We start from the raw sequence: 19,739 nt of genomic DNA, 5'->3' as shown, positions 1-19,739 counted from the left end.
TCTCCTTTGGAAAGAAATTCCCTGCCTGAGGAAGGAAATTCTTCATGCCTTAGTCAATTTTCATTATTTCCAAGAACTATGTCCTGAAGGAAGGAATTTCAAACACTTGGTCAATTTTTCACTTTTTCCAAGTATTCTGCCGTGAAGGAAGGAATTTCCATCACTTAGTCAATTTTTTCACTTCCCTAGAATTTCTTCTTCTTGGGCGCAATTCTTTCTCGAGGAAGGAATTTTTTTTTGTGTTCTTTGAATTCATCACATCCATAGGGAGCTTTTTGACCAATTTGCCACATTTCCTATTTTTTAGGAATTTTCCACATATTTAGGACCCGGGTCCAGGAGAGAGAGAATTATCTCACGAGTCCAAATCTGCAAAACTTTCCGGATTCTGATAAGATTTGGTGTCCAAAAATGGAAACTTCAAAAAAATTCCTGAAGGGATTTCCGCTTTTCCATTCCTCCTTGACCCTTGGATTTTCATGCCTTAGACAATTTCCTCAGTTTTCAAGCTTAAGCGTGGAATTCAGGACGAAATTCATCATTTCCTTGATTATCCTTGACTTAGCAATTCTAGCATCTATCATCTTCCTTTGGCAGATTTTTGAACTAATCTTGGAATTCATGATTTGGAGGATTTTCCTTCATTACCCCTCTCTTTTGGCGCTTTGATCATGGCCTGGGCGCTAAACTTGATGGAGGAATTCACACTTTTTTTGAATCTTCCATCACTTCCTTGTTTTGGCGCCTTCCTTTCATCTTGGGCGCTATTTCACCCAAGGAAGGAATTCACAACTTTTCCTTCCCTCCCTAACCTCTTTACTTCAGTGCCCTCCTAAGGAGTAGGGCAGAATTTTGCCTTGGTCATGGATTCATTGACTTCTCTACGCATTCCATGCCTTGTGTGTTTAGCGCTCTCTTGAGGAATGGGGTGGAATTTCACTATGGAGGAGGATTTCATCATTTTGTCTGTTGTCCATAAGAACACCACTTTAGCGTCGTCCCTCATGTCTAGGCACTATTTCTCTCTGTGGAAGGAATTCCATTCCTTGTCCATCCTTCCTTGATCCCTCCAATATAGCACCCTATTACTTTCTTGGGCGTGATTTTGCCTTGGTCATGGATTCTCACACTTTCCATGCTATCCTTGCCTTCTCCAGTTTATCAGCCTCCATAGTATTTGGGAGGAATTTCTACCTTAGCATGGATTCACTCAATTTTCAAGCTTTCCAAGGACACTTGGATTTAGCGCCCAATTGCATACCTGGGCGCTAAACTCATATGATGGAGGATTCTTCATTATTTTATGAATTCCGGACTTAATTGAATTTGGTGCCTTGTTTCGAGTTCATGTGTGGATTTCTCCCTACCATGGAAATTCATCATTCAATCATCCGGGCTTAGAACATTTTGATCTCCTTGTGATTTTGAAGTGTCTTCCTGGACTTGGATGGATTTTTTGAGCTTCTTCCGGATCAGGCCACCATATATGAATTTGGGGTGATTTCCCAGACAAAGACAAATTTCTCGAGCTTTCACTTCAGGGATGGGCTTCCAGCACCTAACCATTTTCTGACTCTCCTTGTTTGCTTTCTGACTTTCCGGAATTAGAAGTAGTCACGAATGCTTGATGTTCATCACCTTGCCCGAATGGTCCTGTCAGAACAAACTTTCAAAAAATAGAAACCTTTAGAACGTTAGCGTTAGATCCCTTGACAGGACACAAGAATGACTTACTATAAATAGAAACTTAATAAAAATAGAAATTACTAAAAATAGTAAGTTTGATTTTTGGCAAAATGACTACATTCTGGGACTCAGTTAAATCCCTAAAAAATAGGAAAAAGTTGCTCCATTTTGGCTCAAATTTTACTGGGAGATCCCTTGAAGGGTCCTGATTCCAGTTGTATGTTTAGTTTTTCCAAAACCCTAAAAGAAACCCCTAAAATCTAGGACTGAAGGCATAAACACTAAAATAATCAAAACAAGTCCTGGACTTAACCAGATTTGCTCAAATGAAAAGCAGACTTGATCAAAATGACCTGCAAACACTCGCAAATTGAGGAAACTGACGAGACCGCCGCGAAAAGACCCAACAACAAAAAACCAAAAGACCGAGAGGGCCTAAAAAGTAGGGGGTCCCCATTTGCAATGGGGCGATGTGTGAAAACTTCACAACACCACCCACAAACAAATGGGCAAACCAAAATTGTAAATAAGTGGCTTGAAGGGTATTTGTGGAATTATGTCACATGGCAACAAATAGCATGGGCCAAATGGTTACATCTTGGAGAATATTGATAAAATTCTACTTGTCATATGTCAATAGTGTTGAACACACAAATACACTGAGAAGAGAGGGGGGGTTGAATCAATGTATGCTTAAATACTTCTAAAAACACTTTTCAGCATTCACAAGTAATTAACTGTAATAACCCTAATAGGATATGCACTATAATTCTGAAAATAATGTCCTGAATTCTGCCCTAATTAAATGCAAACATATATATGGAACAAATGTGAATCAAGATTATTCAGTCTGCTGCTACAAATCAGAAAATCTGAACATGCAATTACAATCAAATAGATAGGCCAAACATGCCCAAATACAACTCAAGAATCTGCCATTACACATCAGACCTATCAATAGGTTTGTACATACCAGAATGACATAGAATGATGCTTAAAACCCTTCTGGCAATATTTCAAACTGCGAAGATACAACTCTGAAACTCTATGAATCTCTCCAAACTGAACAATGAAGTGCAACTGTGAATTTTGAGATGAATTCACCAAGTGGGCTGATCTGGGTTTCATCCAATCAGCCAAAACCTCCAGGGTTTCCATCCTAGGGTTTACTGAACTTGCAAGCTAAGCTCTCAAGCTCTCAAGGAAAAGTTTCTTTCAAAATAACAAGTCAAGAATGAATCCTCATTGCACTTTTTCCTCCTTTTATAATACTTTTCCTTTTCGAAAGTAATACTTCATTTTATTTCTCTTTTAATTTACTTTTCTCCTCAAAAGTGACTTTACTTTATAATTTGTAATTGACATTATTATAAAGTCACTTTATAAAATAAAGTATGTCGAGCTGCTAATTAATTAAATTTAAATAATCCAATAGGACTTAGGACTATTTCACATTTAATTAATTGATTATCACTCGAAGAAAAGGGGACATTACATTAACCATATAATGTAGAAGAATGTGTAGATCAATAACACAACACACAACACCAAAATATATGTCGAAACCCCAATATGGGAAAAACCACAATGAGAAAATGTTGCTTGGAGCTACTATCCAAATCCAACCTCACAAATGTATCAATTGTTAACAATTAATTTGAAGGCACCAACCTTCAAGAGACACCAATCCCGCAGACTTTATGGACACCAATCCAAAGGAGCACCAACTCCCTTACAATAACTTACTTCAGAATTTGGGACACCAATCCCTTTACAACATTCAAGACTAAAATCTTGATGAAATAAGAAAATGAATTAAAATGAACCTCTGTAGTTTTGCTCTGTCTCTTCAGAAATTTGGTTCACACCTTTTCAACTCTGCAACTCTCCCTTCTCTGTTGCTCAGATTGATAAAACAATATCTGCTCTCACTCTATTCTACCTCTCTACAACTTCTAGATCTTTCTTCTCATTACCAACAACAACATCTGTATCGATTTTCATTCTATTTGTATGCTCTGTATTAACCTCCAAAAATTCGGTCAATACCACATCATAGATCATACAAGCAACTAATTTCATCGTTTTCATGCAGTATGATATATACATCTTTCTATGCTTGCATTAGGATCATTCATTAAGTCGGTTTGCACTATGTTCTTATCATCAAGCATAGAGAATCCATCCCATTTTGTAACCGTCCAATTGCATTCAATAGATAGCTGCCTAAGTTGACTTGTGCAGGTTCCCAGAATGTTCTGTTATCGCACCAAAACAAGTTCCTCTAGACCCTTTAAATCCAAACCGTTGATCCGCTTGATTTGACCAAAAAGATTTGGTCATTGTTGTCACCATGGCCGTTCTACGCGCCACATCATTTTATAGCTTGCTCAAACTCCCTAAGTCTTCTTCTGTATGTCATATCCAAGAGTCATGTTCCACTTTACCTTAACCATCAGGAACACGTGGCGTTGGGTCACAACATCGCGACCTGACATTTGCTTACATCATCAAACCTTGCAAAGCTACGCTTTGTTCATTTCTTATAGCTCTGTGGGCCCTAGCACGACATGTGGCAGCTGGTCGTTTCATCTCAAGCCTTTCCTGATGTCATCACCTCTCCATGCAATGGTGCGATTAAAGTGACAAATGGCAGTCTCATGCCACTTCACAAACTAACTTTCCAATGTTATCTCCAAGCCACGAGGTTGTGGCGTAGCATCTTCTGTGATTGTTTATGATTAGATCGCAAGATCGTAGGTCATAGTAATGGTTAACCCTAACTGCTACGGTCATGCACCTGACGGTCCATCACAACTTTGCAGCCTCCTATAGCAGTCTATCTTTACAGTTGCAAACCTACGCCCAAACACTTAAGGTCAACTTTTATAGGTCCATCACAACTTTGCAGCCTTCCCTCGCGATCTGCCTTGACAATTGCGATCTTGCACCTAACACTTCATGTCACCTCAACGCTCGCTTCCTCAGGACATGCTCCAAGTCAGGTGGCAAAAACATGTGAGCCATTGTTCACTTAAACTACACTAACTGGTTTACATAAAAACTCGAATACCGCCACCATACTACCAATGTGGGATAAATGGTTAAAACCATTACACACACAAGTCTGTCCAATTAAGCGCTCGATCTGTCTTTTCTGCCTGAAGGTGCACATCTACTCTGTGTCAGTCAGCCTCATGACGTGTCACTGATTTCTTTGTTTTTCTCTATCATGTCAACCCATCTCGGTACTGATTCCTTCCTTCAAGACATATCCTTTTGACATCAATGACAAGATTATTAGATAGAAATCAACAAATAGGAATGACTCCCTTCAAAGCACTATATGGTTATGAGGCAATATCATTTGGGGATTTGATTCTTATAGATAGCAGAGTCCTTGGAGCAAGAGACTTGGTGCAACAAAGTGTGGATATTTTAAACACAAAGAAAACTTACAACATGCCCAAAAACATGCCCAAAATCAACAAAAGACATGTATGTTGATCGTCGTAGATTTGAAAGAACATTTGAAGTTGGAGATTTAGTTTTCCTATGGTTACAGCCTTATAAACAATCCTCCCTCAAGGGAAGTGGTGCAGAGAAACTAAAGTCACAATTCTATGGACCTTATAAGATTATATGAAGGATCGGCGAAGTTGCTTACGAATTAGGGTTACAAGCAAATAGTTGAATTCATAATGTCTTCCACGCATCTTGCCTCAAAAATGTGTTAGGCCAGCATATTACAGAATGTCTAGAGTTACCCCCACTTTACTAGGGAAAATTAATTTTGGAAACCAAAGCCATCATTGAAATGAGAGAAAAGGAGTTAAAAAGTAAGGCTCTTCCGGAATATTTGGTTAAATGGAAGAATCTTCCTATGGAGGATGCCACTTGGGAAGGAGTAGAAATTTTTTATCACCCCAATTTAAAATTGCTTATGGAAAAGCAATCTTGGGAAGGGCAGACTGTCATGGCCTCCCCAAATACTCTAATATCCAGATCGCAGCTTTATGGAAATACAAGATTGCAGCCCATCTAAAATTACAACATGGACAATTAAAGCAATTAAAGGTGGCACCAAAAGGATGCTAGCGATTATGTAAAGAGATTTAATTAAAATTAAATTGGAAACTTATCATGACTGGCAACAACGAAGGGTTGTAACTCTTTAATAGGCAAAAGTGGTGATGAAGAGGTGTAACACCCTCAAACTTGAGATATAAAAGGGAGAACGTTTCATTTAAGAAGGACCATCAAATCAGCATCGTTCATCAATCGATCAAGAAATCAAGGAAGTAATCAATCAAGCAATCAGCAATCAGCAATCAATCTATTAATCCATCAAGCAATCAGTCTTGAATTGAGGAAGTGACTTGAAAATAAGGAGGATGAAACCCCTCCCAATTTTATAAAGAGACTTAAAAAACGAAAAAATCTTATTTCTCCTTATCAAGCTTGGACAAAAACCCAAATCTTGGTAAGCCTCGGTGGACAAAAAACTACCAAGGGTGAACTAAGAGTTTTAAGGATGAAAACCCTTAAATAGTCTTGGCAAGTTAAGGAAAAAAACCCTTAATCTTGTCACTGCTGAGTTAGGAAGAATGAAAACCTCTGATTCAGTAGATTTGAAAGCATTTTCCAGAGAATTCAAGATATGATTGATTTTCAGAATTGTGTCAGGAATTATTGATCTAAATATTATAATAAATTCATACTTATTGACAAAGCCATTGTGATTCCAAGAAAGAATTATTGTTTTAAGGCAAAATTCAGAAATATCCCAGAAAGGGGCATTACAGCTTCCAAGATTTAAACTACACCCATAGAAATCCTATTAAACTCTATCCTACCATATATATTAGCACAATACAATAGCTAGTGCAAAGTTGCACCAACCTATCTTAAGCTAAATGGCTGTTTTGAGAACATACATCTGGAAGCAACTGTCTTTAATCCACTTTTCTTTATGGAGGTTTCAGGTCTTACTTCTAGACACTTCTCTTGGCATAATTGGACTAAAGCTTCCCTCCTCTATCTTATTATTAGTTGCCATTTTACATGATAAAATCAATCAGAGATAGACTTTTAGTTTGATTTTGCACAAAATTCTATCAAAGAATATGAAGTTAGATCCCTATGATCCTGACAAAAGAAAAAGAATGTAATAAAAGCTGACTCAATTTTTGATGCATGGCTATTTCACACTCACTATTAGAAGACATAAGCAAACTAAAGCGAAAAAAAATTTGCAAGGCATATCAAAGTAAACTATGATTAGACGAGGCTTTCTTGGCACCCTACGATGAAATTTTTGAAGAGAAGACTTGATAAATACTTTTAACTTTTAAGCATATATGACGATGGCAACAAGGCATGGGCAAGGATTAATAGTAAAAGCTTGTGTATTTATGCCTATCAAGTAAGCCATTGCAAGTCATCGTGTCAATAGATTTCTTTCTCAATATACCATTAAATGTATAACCTTGCATGTTCATACCATCCTTCCACAATGATAGTATCTGCATCATGAGAAGTAATCTTGAAAAAGAAATAAGGCATTGACTATTTATTACCTGTAAGTAAAATATGAGTGCTGCTCAAGCATTGCGTAATATGCTTAAAAAGCTCAACACATAGGCGGACAAAAATACAATAAACTTTACAACGCATCTCAAGGTAAAGTAACTTAAGAATCCCTGCAATAAAGCATCAGATTCCAAGAGTCCTCGAACTGCTAATCAAATTTATTGAGTCAGCAGAACCTCATTTGAAATTCTGAATTATTATAAACCTGGGCGTGCAAAGTGACTCTTATTTTACAAAAGAATGTATTAAACCAAACTTCTTTCACACAAAGATTTTCGGAAAAACATTTGGATATTTCTTGAAAATTTTCTGAATAATCTGAGTTTAAGTTTTTGCCACAAGTTTCAAGTGTGCTACCTCACTCATCATCAGGGAAGAGTGGTTGATTCTGAAAACTTAATATTATTTACACTCCCATATCAAGTAGTTCAAATGACTCTAAGAATGTGAAAAATAGGTTTCAAATACATTCAGAATTATGCAAGATTCAAACAGAACTCACACAAAAGTTATGTTATCTTAATCAACCGGTTTTACAAGTAGCCTCTTTTGCATTTTGTGATAAATGTGGTCTAAAGTCAATGGTGGAACACCGATAGAAGCACGATTCGGGTTAAAATCTCCACACCGTTATAAGGTAGTCCATAGTTCTGGTGTGCATGTAGCCAAATTGTTCTGTACTGACAATGCCAAACATTCAAGAATGATCCATGTTTACAAAGATTAAGAATATGGTCTAAGCCTATACACACAACCAAGTGCAGCTAAAACCTCAATAAAGATTTTAAATGGAAAAATGAATTGTCCCATATCCAAAAAATGTAAATTTAACTATGACTGCTTGCATATTTTCAAATTTGGATAAAAGGAAGGTATTAGCAGTAACCTTGAGAAGGGTTGATTTCCCACAGCCATTAGGTCCTAAAAGCATCCACAACTGTCCCTCTGGAATTTGAATCGAGCAACTTTTGAGGATGGGAACCTCAATGTTAAAACCTTGCTTTTTCAAGCTCAGGCTCAAATTCTTCCCTTCTATTGCAATAACAGAGCTCCCCTTGCTCCCAATGACTATATTGAACAAGCCCAATTTTAGCGTAATTACTACAATCTTCAGATGAACAGCCAAACAGAATTATTTTTAAAAATAACTAAGGATATAGAATATGTAAACATACCACAATTTATTCCTCCAGAGGCTCTTGGACTGCAGCAATGCCAGCGGCTCGTCAAAGAGCCCATTGTTTCAGAGGATGGTGCAGTTCAATCTTCTTAGCTTATGTGTTTAATAATTTAAAAAATTAATACCTACAAATTCTCCCCATTTTGGGTGTTTGAAAAGGTAAATATTCAAGCAAATGTTTAACAAGTGTGACGAGCGAATACATTGTAATGAAATAAAGAAATTTATTTTGATGTCCACCAGAGTTAACAAAGTCTATGGGAGAGCACATTAGATCTAATCGATTTCTGCAAGTCAGTCCGTTGTTTTTGTGTAAAATATTGACAAGTGGCCCCAACCTCTCGACAAAATCCTCGCTGAAAAAATCATACCAAGATCTCTGAGTCGATAATTTATTATACTTGTCCGTAACATTTTTAAGGCGTCGCACTCTAAATTGAAGTGTTTTTTGGTTTCATCTTTGAAGGCGTCGCACTCTAAAATGTACATAATACAAACGAAGCATCTCAATGCAAATTAATTCTAGAGATCTTGAAGTGCATGTACACTGTTTTGTACAATATGTTCAACGCGAAATTTGAGCCACTTAGGCAATTCACAATCATCTTTTAGGAATGTGGTTTTATGGTCAAATTAGGGATATATTCAACTTTTACCTAAAATGTATATGCACTAGTCGTTAGGCTTGCAATGGGTTTCATTTTAACTGTTTAAATAGTTATTAAAAAAATTATTTAAATCTTATTATAAATATGTAATTTTTTTTGTTTTTAAAATTTATTTTATTATCTTAAAGTCTAAATGTATATTTTTTAAGTTTGTAAATTATAACTAGCATACTTATATTTTTTTTAAAATAGGTAAAATACATTGAGAGATATCCATTTTAAAAAAGTGGTGGACCTTTTTTTTTTTTTATGGAGGTCCAAACCTGCGAGTATGACAACCCAACAAGGGCATGAAGCCCACGAGCTGCCAGCCCAACGAAGGCCTTCACGAAGTAATTTTTGTCGCCCGATACGGGGGCACGAGCCAATAGGCTGAACCTCTTCGGCTAAGAGCCAAGGACTGAGGGGTATCCATTCCGCATATAGAAAAACTCACACTTTCTTCACCATTAGCGAAACATGGTAACAAAAAATGATGTGTACTTGAGCCACTAAAATTTTGTATAATTGAAGAAAGTTTCATAACAAATAATAACCTTCTAAAAATCTTCAAGGACACAAACAATTTAATTGTACCCTTAAAAAAATGAAGAATTGTGGATGCAACCTAATTGTTAGTTAGAATTTCAATGGTTAGAAGACAATGTCCAACTACTACTAGATTTTACAAATATGTTTTGAATCAAAATAATCAAATAAGTTGACAAAGCTTACCCAAAAACCATGCAAACAGTGTTTTAATAGAAAAATAGTTTGGAAATGGAGGTTTCATAATTAGAAAAAATCACATTGCAAGAAATTTTTTGTTTTGAAATTATTTATGGAATAGTTTATTTAAATAATAAATGTTTAGAAGTTTATGATTTTGCACAATGAAGCCATTTCAAACCATTGTAGCTTCTAGGGTTTCTAAAAACTTGGGTTCTCATGGCTTCTACCCTAACCAACGGTGTTGTTTTGGTGAATCTCACTTTTCCTAGTAGGGGTGTTGGTCCTATTTTGTGGTGATGCCATTTTTGGGCAAAAATTCGAAGACGTTTAGTGAGGGTCATTAGGGTTTTCCTCCATGTAGTGGTGGTTTGGTTGTGAACCTTGCTTGAGGGGGTAAGCCCCAACTAGGTGAGTGATTGCAACTAGAGAATTTTTTGAAAAAGGGGAAGATGAATGTTGGAGTTATTCGATCAAGGTTTTTTTCCATTCTATACAGGACCCAAGTATGTTGGATCAAGACCCTTTGGAATACTCTGAGAATGCCTGATCTAATTAGTGTAGGGGTGGGGCCTCAAGAGGGCAGGAGGAGAATTTGAGGAGGTGAGGCTTGTGTAGGGAGGAAGATTACAATAAGGATGGTGAAACCGAGGAGGATGGAGTGGGCAAGTAAAAGAAAAATGTTAGATTTGCTACGGTGATCTTAGATCGAGACATGGAAACAAAAATGGTTGAAAATGAGAGGCATTTTGTTGAACTAGGCTTAATTGGGAGGTTTAAAGATTTTTGGCATAGTTTAAGTGATTTAAACAAGTGTATTTCAGAAATTTGGGGTCCCTTATTAAGTGGGGATGTCCAAATCTTTTTTGGTGCATGACACATCTTTGTGGTTGTTTTTGATAATGTGTGAGACAGGAACAAGATACTATGTGACTACTAGCGGAGCTAGGAAGATAAGTATGTGTTTATGCTCAAACCTTGGTACCCTACTATCGAATCTTTTGATAGGATTCATGTTTGGGTAAGACTCCCTAACCTCCCATTGCAATTTTGGTTTGATTCCTACTTTGTTGTTGTTGGTAGTGCTCTAAGTAGATTTTTGGTGGTAGATGAGGGTTCCTCAAACTTTCATTCTGGTGGAAATGGATATGTCACAGGATTTTCTAGAAGAGGTTGTGTTGAAATCTACTAAAGGTTGTTGGATTCAGCCCTTGGATTGGTTTCATTCCAATGTTGAAGGTGTTTCCAAACTGGGCATGTTGTTGCTTCATGTGCTTAATGTAGATTAGCCAAATAGGCTACTTAGTGGAAAGATATGTTCATCACTCATTAATTGGTGGAAAAGGAAGAGCAGGGTCAAGGTTGCTCCCTAAAGGGTGAGATGGATAAGAGTGATTGTAATGGAACTTTGATTAAAGATCAATAATCTCCCAAAGATTTGAACAGGGGATTGAGCTAAAAAAATGACAGTGTTGAACCTATGAGTGAGACAAAGTTGGAGAAATCAGATGTCTGGGAATGTAATACCTGCCAAGATACCCTAGAGAAATGTACTAGCTAACATGCTAACACATAATCATTTAATCAACATGAACATAATCACAAGAACACATAACACAAGTGGAAATAAACAAAATACATCAATAGCATTCCCTAGGGTACTTCAACATCATCATGTAAACAACTCTAACACATAAACACATCTCCATCTATAATACCGTTTAACATTATTTACATTCATTCCCTAATCAATTACTTTCCTTCTTAACATGTGAAACATTATTCAACAAATGCATATCCTATCATATACCAATTATCCATTTGATTCATTTTAAAGCTCCAAACCAAATGTTTCTAATCCCTTTCCAAACCATCTAACATGTCAAGTTATCATGAATTATCCATTAGGAATCAACTAATACAATCTAGTTCACTTCCTTTGGTATAACCATACATCCTATAAGCTACTCATTCCTATCCATATTCTAGAGATATCCATGAACCAAGAATAACATCATTTCCAATAAGAACATTCATTTAATGCCAACACACACATCACTCAATCATTTGGTCCTTTCCAATCTAGAATTACATACATAATGAATATCCAATTACAACATAGTCATTTACAATGATTTCAACAATCACATTCAATTATAATACATCTTGATCTCAATCCACTACAAATCCTATTACATATGATTACAAGATACTATTGCATATTCTTCCTTTACAATTATGCCTTCCTCATGATACAAGATACATAATCTCAATTTCCAATACATAGAATATACTCCAAGAATCTATTTGCATGAAGAGGAGATATGGATCCACATCCATGCACAAGAGCATCCAACAAAGAACATCCCAATGGAAGAAGGCATCAAATCACCCAACCATGTGGAACCATAAGGAACCACCCCCTGTGCTAGGAGATGACATAAAATCCCACTCACACTCTAGAACTAGGCTGACACCTAACAACCAAAGGATACAACACAATACTAACAAAAGGATGCAAAACATAAATCACAAGATCTCCAACACAAAATCTCCAATCATGAATCCTCTAGAGGAAACACATCAAATCAAGACTCAAGGCACTAGGACCTACATTTAGGGAAAAGAGTGTCATCACATGTGACAAATGGGAACTTGGGAACCAACCCCGACCATCCTAGATTCACATGTGGAGCCATCTCAACCTCTATGGAGTGAGGGAGATTAGCTTACCTAGGTTACCAAGTCCTTCCCAATCCTATCTTGGATCTCTACCACTGGGCAAGGCAAAGGGGCCACCATAACCTTTTCTTATCTTATTAAGATATGCTATTCTACCCAAACCCCAAGGATTATTAGTTAAGTTATAACTTAAATTACAAGTAAAAACTCCCAATGAGATATTCCAGTGATCTAGACCCTAGGTAACCTGGCTGTCTACTCCACACAACCCTAGTCACTCACTTGGTTTCGCACTCCCCCCTAGCATGCACCTAGACCTTAGAGTTATATGCAACAATATATAACATAAAATATCACAACATGACCAAGGGCTCATACAAGTCAAGACATGGTAAACCAAGGTTCCAAATCAGTACATAACATCATATGCAACATGACAACCTCTTAGGAAATAAGCAAGAAATCCACCAAATAAGAATATAACCAATAAGCCTGGTTACAAATAGTCAAATAGAAACCCAAACAAAGAATAAACCAAATACAATCCAAATCGATCAATAATCAAAATTGGAACAACTCAGGAATCTAAATGACATCAAAACAATTCCAATAAACTCAATGCATTCATAAAAAGCCTCTGGAGAGTACCCTCAATTGGTCAAATCCATTACAGGGGTCAAAATTGACAAAACCCAAAAATTGGAACAAAACAACGCATGTAAAATGCAGATTGGCGTATTGGGGGTGCATAATGGAGCATACACCCCAAACATTAGCACATCCACCACATACATTAGTGCATCTAAGGAAAAAATTAGCGCATATAAGTCAGGAAATCAAAATGAAGTTTTATAAAGTCTGCAAGTGATGGGTGCGCCTAGAATTGAACATAGATTGGTAAAACAACTCAAACTCACTCCCAGAAGGTGAAGGAGGATGAAAATTCATGAAGGAAACACATGATTAAGTACTTTGTGATAAAATCAAAGGGACTCAATATCCAAATCAAGTCACAATTGCACTCAGAAGTGCATAGGACCTCATCAACTTACACAACAGCAAAAGGAGATACAATATTGCAAAGGTAGGCATAAAATATAAATACAAAGACAGAACAATGCCCAACAACACTATACCATTCCCAAGCCAAGCCATAAACAAGAATACATTTTACAAGACTCAGAAAACACATCTTTTGACAATTTACATTTTCAAAATTTAATCATATTCTCAATACATAATTGAATAGTTATAAATTCTTTCCCCAAAAACCAAATTGAAATCATTGATTATCAAATGCGTTTCCCCACAAATCTTTCTACATACACGAATTAAACAATCTTTTAGAAATAACAATTTGAAGAGAGAAGCCCAAAGAACTCCAACTTGGAAATTGCAATCCAAACAATGGTAGAATTGAAGAAGAGAAAACCAATCCAGCAATCCAAGCAACTCAATCTTCAATCCAAGCTCCCAATCAAATTCAGAAATTGAAACCTTTTGGATGGTAACCCAACAACATTTATAGATTGCTCAATAAATAAAAATTAAACTCTAAACTATAGAAAACTCTTGGCCAATCAAAAAATTCGATGAAACAATATATTATACCTACCTACCTTATATCAATGCAAAAATAATATTTATCAAACTTACCAAGCTCACAACCAATGGTAAAATAGGGTAGGTAGAATAAACAATCAATTAAGTAACCAAGAGTGTAAAAATAGGAAAATAAAATAATATAATCAACCAGTTTAAATAAAAACCATGGGCTCAATGATGTAGAATCCTGAAATGGGATGACGAACAGGACAATGGCGGAGGTTTGTGTTTTTCTCTATGGCTAGGGCACGTGAGATAACAGCGGGTGAGGTTGTGTTGGAGGGATGGGGGTCCCTCCCCATTTTTGGGGGTTTTGGTTTTATTGTCTGAGGGGGCATGGATTGGTCTCAACAAGCCGTAGTTTTGTGACTGCGACTGGAGGTGTTAGGCGAGGTGTGTCGATGTGGGGTTTCTCTACTGGTATTTGCGATTCTTGAACTAGGAGTCGTATTCCTTTCAGAGGTTTTTTCATAAGGTTCTTATTGGGGTTTGTGAGATTTTGCACTATGGTTTCTTGTTCTATCCGAAGAGGTGTTTGGTCATGGAGAATCAAGGGGCTACCCCTGTCCAAGCTCCTGGCAATATGGATATGGTTGATCCTAATTCTTCTATGCATGAGAGTGCCACGACACATTTGGATAAGTCTCAATCTAGGAAAGAGGAGTCCTCTTCAAGAGGATCTTTAAGAGTCAAAAAGGTAAATGGTTGTCTGGAGAGGTCTTAGGAATGACCTATGTTGGTGATCCAGCCTGAACAAGTTTGAGATGATGTCTCTTACAGGAGCGATCATGCCCTTATATGCAATTTTATGGGTCTTCATCTCTCTCTACCTATTTTGGAAAAATGGGCTCACCAGGTTTGGAATCTGGAAGGTGATACAGAGATTTAATAACATCTAATAACTATTTCATGGTGATTTTCTCTAACATAACAGACATAAATAGGGCCTTTGAAGGAGGTCCCTATTTCTTCAATCAAGTGGGGTTATTTATCAAACCTTGGGACGTCGATTTCAACTCTATTGAGGAGCTCCCCTTGTGTGTTCTTGTTTGGGTTTGATTACCGATGCTTCCACTGGAATTCTGGAGGGAGGACATCTTACACCCAATCTCATTGCTTCTTGGGAAGCCGATGGGATTGGCTACTCAAACTCAAAACAAAAAGGTAATCTCTTATGCTCACATTTGTGTTGAAGTAGATTTAAATAACCCACTTCTTGATTCTATGGAAATTTTCTTGGGATCTTCTTCTTGGATCCAACAACTAGATTACGAGACTTTACCATTTACATGTAGACTTTGTCATGAATATGGTCACTTATAGCGAAGGTGCCCTAGAAACAAGCTACCTATCCAGACTGCCTCTGATCCTCTTCGCCTTCCCCCTAGGGAGGAGAAGGGGAAGGCCCCTTTAATTGATGAACAGGAAGATAAGGAGGGATTTATACCTGTTAAACCCCACAATAAGGGTATGGGTCAAAAGAGAACTTGGATGGACAGACAAAATGATGCAACTCTGAACAAGTTTGAGGTTTTGGATGCTCTAACCCAGGAGGATGGAATTCTTGTGAAACTTTCTTTGGGTACTATGGTTTAGGGTATGATGCTAGATGTGGACAAGGGTTAGGAGGATCAGGTTTTACCCACAAGGGACCGACAGGTTGAACAATTAGCTTATGATGCACCTTCTCAGGTTTTGTATAGTAAGGATCTTAGTGGGGCTCAAGTTTTGTCAGACATTGCAATTGGTATGGCTTCATCTCCTCCCGCAGTTAAGGTGGCCTCTAATACTAGGAAGAGCTCTAGAGCTCCGCTTACATTAGGCATTCAACAAAGACCTCTTAAAAAGGGTGTTGAAATGTGGCGACTGATCAGCAAAGTACTGTACACTCAGCACGTATCCTTGCCGACATTGTAATAAAACCCTAAAAAAGGCTGACATTGTAATAAAACCCTAAAAAAGGCCGACTTTGTTTGTTGCCCTAAAAAAACGCATGTTATAAGCGGCTGGGATGCTTAAGGCATTGTAAGGTTAATGTACTATTTTTGCTAGATAATAAGAAAGATTGGACGGCTGTGTATGGTGGACGTAACCCATTCTGGGTGAACCACATTAAATCTCTGTGTTATCTGTGTCCTGTTTCATTTTCTTTATCTTTTGTATTTAAATCTGCATATAATTGTTAGTTCATATTTGCTTCGGATCTGCTTGAAACCCTAACAATTGGTATCAGAGCGAGGTTTTTTCTGTAAATTGGCAGGACTTTCAGATTTGAGTGGGAGCAATGGAGGATTCCAAATTCAAGGTCGAAAAGTTTAACGGCCAGAATTATCAGTTATGGAAAATGCAGATGGAGGATTACCTGTATCAAAAGGATTTGTGGCGGCCATTGGAAGGAAAGGCAAAGAAACTGACCACAATATCAGATGAAGAGTGGGACATTTTAGATAGAAAGGCATTGGGATCCATTCGATTGTGCCTTGCGTCGTCTGTAGCATTCAATATAACAGAAGCAAAAACGACTGTAGATTTGATGGCAACATTGGCTAAGCTGTATGAGAAACCCTCAGCTTCGAATAAGGTATTTCTTATGAAGCATTTGTTTAATTTGAAAATGAGTGAGGGAGGATCTGTAGCGGAGCACTTAAATGAATTTAATACAATTACCAGTCAATTGTCTTCGGTAAAAATTACCTTTGCAGAAGAGGTTAGGGCTCTCTTGATTTTATGTTCTTTGCCAGAAAGCTGGAATAGCTTGGTTATGGCTGTAAGTAACTCTGTCTCTGGTAAAAATACTTTGGTATTTGATGATATTGTTGGTGTTATCCTAAGCGAGGAAATGCGAAGGAAAAACACAGGTGAGACTTCAACATCATCGGGTAGTGTTTTGAATGTGGAGAACAGAGGAAGATCAAAGGAAAGAGGAAAAGGCCCTGGGAATGAGAAGTCACGAGGGAAGTCAAAGAAAGGACACTCTCAATCTAGAGGAAAGAAAGATTGCTAGTACTGCGGAAAGCCTGGTCATCTAAAGAAAGACTGTTGGTCTCGGAAAAACAAAGAAGGAGACAAAAATGAAAATAAAAGTAAGGAAGCTAATATTGCAAGTAATACTTTACAAGATGCTTTAATCTTATGTTTGGATAATGTTAATGATTCCTGGGTAATAGATTCTGGGGCTTCATTTCATGCTACACCCCATAGAAAATATTTTCTAGATTATGTTCAAGGTGATTTTGGACAGGTATATTTGGGTGATGATGAGCCCTGTCAAATTGTTGGAAAAGGAAAGACAAAGATCAAGTTGCAGAATGGTAATGACTGGTTTCTGCAGGAGGTAAGACATGTTCCTAATTTAAGAAGAAATTTAATTTCTGCAGAGCAACTAGGTAGTGAAGGTTGCATAGTTACCTTCTCAGACAGTATGTGGAAGGTCACTAAAGGATCATTAGTAGTAGCTAAAGGTGCGAAGGTAGGCACATTATATCTGTGTACTGGTAACACTTACTCTACCTTAGCTATTACAGATAAAGTTACTGCAGGGACAACAACAATAAATGTTGCAAGAACAGATTCGATAATGTGGCACCATAGGCTTGGGCACATGAGTGAGAAAGGGATGGAAATCCTTCACTCTAAAAAACTATTGCCAGGACTAAAGAAGATTGATTTAGAGTTCTGTGAAAACTGTGTTTATGGTAAACAGAAAAGAGTCAGATTTCTCAAGGTTGGGAAAGAGAAGAAGAGTGAGAAGTTAGAGCTTGTACATTCAGATGTATGGGGACCGGCTCAGGTATCATCTCTTGGTGGCTCTTGTTATTATGTTATTTTTATTGATGACTCAACTAGGAAAACATGGGTATATTTCCTAAAACAAAAATCAGATGTTTTTGAAACTTTCAAGAAATGGAAAGCTTTGGTTGAGAATGAGACAGGAAAAAAGTTGAAGTGTCTCAGATCAGATAATGGAGGTGAGTACTGCAGCAAAGCATTTGAAGATTACTGTTCCTTAAATGGGATTCGAAAGTAGAAGACAGTTCCAGGAACTCCACAGGAAAATGGTGTGTCAGAGAGAATGAATAGGACCATCATGGAACGTGCGAGGAGCATGAGATTGCATGCTGGATTGCCCTTACATTTTTGGGCAGATGCTGTACATACTGCTGTCTATTTGATAAATAGAGGGCCTTCAACTCCTTTGGATGGTGGTATTCCAGAGGAAGCATGGACTAGTAAAAAGGTAAATTATTCTTTTCTAAAAACTTTTGGTTGCGAAGCTTTTGTCCATGTTGATAAAGAAAACAGAACCAAGCTTGATGCTAAATCTCAGAAATGTACCTTCATTGGATATGGGATAGATGAATATGGCTATCGGTTATGGGATTTTGAAAATAAGAAAATAATTAGAAGTAGAGATGTTATATTCAATGAGAAGGTTGTGTATAAAGAACAAATGCAGGAAAAGAAGCATGAACATGACAAACAAGAATATGTGGTGTTGGATGAGATTCCTGAAAATGAAATGCCACAGGTACCTGATGCTCAGCAACAACAGATTGTCCCACAAACTCCTGCAAGTGTTAGACGTTCTACGAGGACAAGTAGACCCCCTGAAAAATTTTCTCCTTCTTTGTATTCTATTTTATTAACGGATTCTGGTGAACCAGAAGAATATGAAGAAGCAATGCAGGTGGATGCCAAACAACAGTGGCAACTGGGCATGAAAGAGGAGATGAACTCCTTGATGAAAAATAAGACTTCGGACTTAGTCCCTTTACCTGCAGAAAAAAGAGCCTTGCCTAACAAATGGGTTTATCGGCTGAAGGAGGAGGAAGGAGGTCAGAAAAGATATAAGGCCAGACTTGTGGTAAAAGGTTTTGCACAGAAAAAGGGTATAAATTATGATGAAATATTTTCTCCAGTTGTAAAAATGACTTCAATTAGAACTGTACTTAGTCTTGTGGCTGCAGATGATTTACATCTTGAACAATTAGATGTCAAAACAGCTTTTCTCCATGGAGATTTGGAGGAGGAAATTTACATGTTGCAACCACAGGGATATGAGGTCAAAGGTAAGGAGAACTTGGTGTGCAGGTTGAAGAAAAGTCTGTATGGCCTAAAGCAAGCACCCTGACAATGGTATTTAAAATTTGATAGTTTCATGGCTGAACACGGTTATCATAGATGTCATTCTGATCATTGTGTATATTTTAAGAGATTTGATAATGGCAGTTATATTATCCTATTGCTTTATGTTGATGACATGCTTGTTGCTGGGTCTAACATGCAACATATAAATGATCTTAAACAGAAATTAGCCAGGTCATTTGCTATGAAGGATTTGGGTGCAGCTAAGCAAATTCTCGGTATGAGGATTACATGGGACAGGAAAAATAGAACCTTGAATTTGTCCCAAAGTGAGTATATAAAGAAGGTGTTGAAAAGATTTAACATGCAGGATGCAAAAGCAGTTAGTACACCTTTGGCTAGTCATTTCAAATTGACTAAGGAGATGTGCCCAAAGGCACAGGAAGAGGTTAATAAAATGTCTAACATCCCGTATTCATCAGCTGTTGGCAGTCTGATGTATGCAATGGTATGCACAAGGCCAGATATTGCAC

The 19,739-nt window shown here is 37.3% G+C and overlaps 1 protein-coding gene across 7 annotated transcripts in view; it reads right to left on the bottom strand.

The window, feature by feature from the left end:
* LOC131042772 (ABC transporter I family member 10) overlaps positions 1-8,680 on the bottom strand; it is a 132,549-nt gene extending 123,869 nt beyond the window's left edge. For 2 of the 7 annotated variants that reach the window (XM_057976088.2, XM_057976093.2), the window contains exons 1-2: positions 8,454-8,676; positions 8,165-8,346 (exon numbers count right to left, since the gene is read on the bottom strand). In XM_057976088.2, coding sequence (XP_057832071.2) covers positions 8,165-8,346; positions 8,454-8,517 — 246 coding nt within the window. In that variant the 5' untranslated portion in view covers positions 8,518-8,676. Of the gene's footprint in view, positions 1-8,164; positions 8,347-8,453 lie in introns of all 7 variants that reach the window. The other 5 variants (XM_057976089.2, XM_057976090.2, XM_057976091.2 and 2 more) reach the window with 5 other exon arrangements.
* Between the last annotated feature and the right edge of the window lie 11,059 nt (positions 8,681-19,739).

Source organism: Cryptomeria japonica, chromosome 10, assembly GCF_030272615.1.
Source record: "Cryptomeria japonica chromosome 10, Sugi_1.0, whole genome shotgun sequence".
In the NCBI taxonomy this organism is placed as follows: Eukaryota; Viridiplantae; Streptophyta; class Pinopsida; order Cupressales; family Cupressaceae; genus Cryptomeria; species Cryptomeria japonica.
The sequence above is the reverse complement of the archived record's forward strand: the minus strand, read 5'-3'. Positions and strand labels throughout refer to the sequence as shown.